This window comes from Penaeus chinensis, chromosome 11, assembly GCF_019202785.1.
Source record: "Penaeus chinensis breed Huanghai No. 1 chromosome 11, ASM1920278v2, whole genome shotgun sequence".
Taxonomy (NCBI): Eukaryota; Metazoa; Arthropoda; class Malacostraca; order Decapoda; family Penaeidae; genus Penaeus; species Penaeus chinensis.
This window is the reverse complement of record NC_061829.1, coordinates 823,508-827,038: the sequence shown is the minus strand read 5'-3', so window position 1 is coordinate 827,038 and position 3,531 is coordinate 823,508. Positions and strand designations below refer to the sequence as shown.

Here is a 3,531-nt window from a genome sequence, read left to right as displayed (position 1 = left end):
ACTGATTGCTCTTTAAGACACAAGCCAGACTGGAAAGGTTTAAAATCTTGGGGTACTGACATGGGTTTGAGCAGCTTGACCACTAAGTTAGGAATTCTAGGATATACTGAAATCTTTAATTAACAGAATTTCAAAAATAAGTTAGTCTTATGTGTAATTTCATGAATCATCTAATTTAATAATTTCATGTTTTATGATTGACTTAGTTTTCTCCATTAATCAATTGTATATTAGATTTCTTGCTAAACTCTTCTTTCTTCCATATACCTGCAGTCTATAATTATCATTCAGGCTCTATGTAATGTTTAACTATTCTGAATTTTCAGCTTCATGTAAAGATTAACTAATCAGAAATTACAGTTCTGCAATTTGTCTTTAACAAATCTTCTCATTCAAAAGACCAACAAGTACTCCCTCTGGCTCCATATAAATTGCTTTTTCAAGGTGCTATAATGAAAAAACTCATTTGTCATGAGAACTTTTTATTACCCAGCAATCTCACTGCAATTCCTTCTTACCAGCTCTAGACACATTTAACACCCAAATTCTAACATGGTTATAATCTTCTGGTTACTTCATTACTCCCTTCAAAGCTCTATTAATTCATAAACAAGACAAACATTTATACAAACTTTAATTTCATATATCTAAAACAAGACAACATGTAATTTAAATGCTTAAAATAACATGCACGTTACTTCCAAAAACTGAGTTAACATCAAACTGGGATTTATCTAAAATAAAACTACCATTGTGACAGGTAACTTGAGGTGTTTCTTTTTTAAAATATTAAGAAGGAAATGATGACAGAAAATAAATCTTTTAAATTATCACATGTTGTACACATTACCAATAAACAACTTAACACTACAAATGCCATACAAAGAGAAAGACAGGAATGCAAGCTGGAGCTGCATGGTTGCCTATAACAGGGGAACCTGACATTGCAGTCAAAGGGATGGTCAAGCAACTCAATACTGTTGACCGATATCATTCTCAGAGTCTAGTGAAAAATGAACTGGTCACAATGCTTGCTCTAGTTTTAGTAATACTTCTGACATGTTATCAAAAACGTGTAAGGCAAAGCAAGAGACAAACAAATTAATACGAGATGCTTCTTTGTAACTGAATACGAGATGCTTCTTTGTAACTGAATACGAGATGCTTCTTTGTAACTGAAAAACTCTGACCACAATCCTCTATGCCATTCACTACATATCAATATCCTAACTTGACTACTTGGCAAGGGATTAGGATATTGAGACTACAGGAAACATCCCTTTCATTCTTTTCATCTTTTTGTAACAACTGGGCTGGGTTTTCTGATCCCTGCCTGCCCCTATTCATCTTTCTTCTGCAGCTTCTAATAGGCAAACCTCATGTTAGGCGAGTATCCAAGTTTGTCCAGATTTGGGACACAGGCAAAGTTGATCATAGGTGGAGGCCCACACATGAGCACCAGTGTGTCGTCACTTGGTGGGAACAAGTGCTCTGAAATCATATCAGCACTGACAAAGCCACTGCTATACTTCCAGCCTGGGAATGAAAAAGTGAAATGAGATTAAAGTATGTGGAATGAAGAATGAAACTTTTTTTTTTTTTTTTAAGTAGCCTAAACATAAAACACTTACAAGAGAGTTATCAGCTTTTCCTCTTTTATGTTTAACAGATGCACAAACACAGTTTCCAAAAGATTTTCCTTTCCTCTTTTTAACTAAAACCTATGAAAATGTTTTAAAAAATTATGATTATGGTAAGACAGAATAAAGGAATTATTTTTCTTATTCACAAACATACTGTAAGTTAAAAAAACTTCAAAGCAATCCAGGCCATCAAATTCAACAAGCCCCACAATAATGCCGCCCAGAATTAAAGAGTTCAAACAGAAGGATCTCCTCACCTGCTTCTGGACGGTCAACAGTGTACCACAACTTAAATTTTTCTGGGTGTTGGGCCTGGACCTCTTCTAGTTCCTGACGCAACAATATATCTGCTTCTGTCTGGTTTGCAAAAATCAAGGCCAACTGTGTCTTGTCTCCCTCATCTCTTGCCACCTGACGCACCAGCTGCAGCATGGGAGTGATGCCTGTTCCACCTGTTGCATCACAAATAAGTGAGAAATTAGTTATGCAAATCATCGTATGGATTCTCATGTGGGGGGAAAGGAAGAAAAAGATTGATTATACTTCATTATTTTGATATCTATTAATCATGTACTGTACCTTGCACGCATACATTCACACACATACGCATGAATGCATGTGTCTCTCTCACACACACTCACACACTCACACACTCACACACTCTCACACTCTCACACTCACACACTCTCACACTCACACACTCTCACACTCACACACTCTCACACTCACACACTCTCACACTCACACACTCACACACTCACACACTCACACACTCTCACTCTCACACTCTCACACACTCTCACTCTCACACTCTCACACTCACTCACACACACACTCTCTCACACACACACACACACACGCACACGCACACGCACACGCACACGCACACGCACACGCACACTCACACTCACACTCACACTCACACACACACACACACACACAATTTTTTATAAACTTAAGCATATTTAATTTATCTATTTTCTGGTACCGAACTGAGCTACAAGTTCTTAATATTTTGTGCTGCACAGTCTTTACTAATGAACTTGATAATGCGGAAATTATGGTCGTGGTAAAATATGACCACTGGATACATGGTGAGGATGGTCAGGAAGAAGAAGGTATGGATGAAAATGAGAATGAACATTAGGATGAGGAAGAAGAAAATGAGGAAGATGAAGAGGGAAGAAAAGGAGAAGGAGGAGGAGGAGGAATGAAGAAGAAAATGAAGATGATGAAAAAGATGGAGATGATGATGATGATGAAGGAGATAAAGGAGGAGGAGGAGGAGCATAAAAAGAATGAAGAAGAAGAAGAAGAAGAACAATAACAACAACAAAAAGAAAAGGAAGAGGAGGGGACGGAGGAAGGAGGAGGTGCAAAACAGAAGTGACTGAAATAGAAAAAAACAGAAGAATAAAGGAAACCTAAAGAACAAATCCCACTCCTCCTGGCTGCCCACGACCACCGACTAGCAAATTCTTACCAGCAATCATGTTGACCTTCTTGGCGGTGGTGAGGTTTGGCGGAGACTTCTTGTCTGGCTTGATGGCGAAGACCCCTCGGCCGCGGTACTCAAGCAGACCTGAAGGGCCCCGCACGTCAATGGTTTCTCCGATCTTCATCCCTTCAAGGTACTGGCTCAATTTGCCGCCGTCCGGGAATTTGGGGTGCACGTTCTTGAAGTAGACCTGGGAGAGGGAGATTTGAATGAATGGTGTGGGAGGGAGAGGGGAAGGGAAGGTGGGAGGGAGGGAGGGAGGGAGGGAGGGAGGGAGGGAGGGATGAAGGAAGGAGGGAAGGCAAGAGGGAGGGAGGGAGGGAGGGAGAGAAAGACAAAGATAAGAGAGAGAAAGGAAGAAAGGAAGTGAGGAAGAGAGAGAGGAAGGGA

General features: G+C 39.8%; 1 protein-coding gene across 4 annotated transcripts in view; it reads right to left on the bottom strand.

Moving 5' to 3' along the window:
• Positions 1-465: 465 nt before the first annotated feature.
• Positions 466-3,531, bottom strand: part of LOC125030549 (NADH-cytochrome b5 reductase 3-like) — a 17,211-nt gene continuing 14,145 nt past the window's right edge. For all 4 annotated transcript variants that reach the window (XM_047620655.1, XM_047620652.1, XM_047620653.1 and 1 more), the window contains 3 exons: positions 3,127-3,331; positions 1,901-2,095; positions 466-1,536 (listed from right to left, as the gene is read on the bottom strand). In XM_047620655.1, coding sequence (XP_047476611.1) covers positions 1,364-1,536; positions 1,901-2,095; positions 3,127-3,331 — 573 coding nt within the window. In that variant the 3' untranslated portion in view covers positions 466-1,363. The remainder of the gene's footprint in view (positions 1,537-1,900; positions 2,096-3,126; positions 3,332-3,531) is intronic.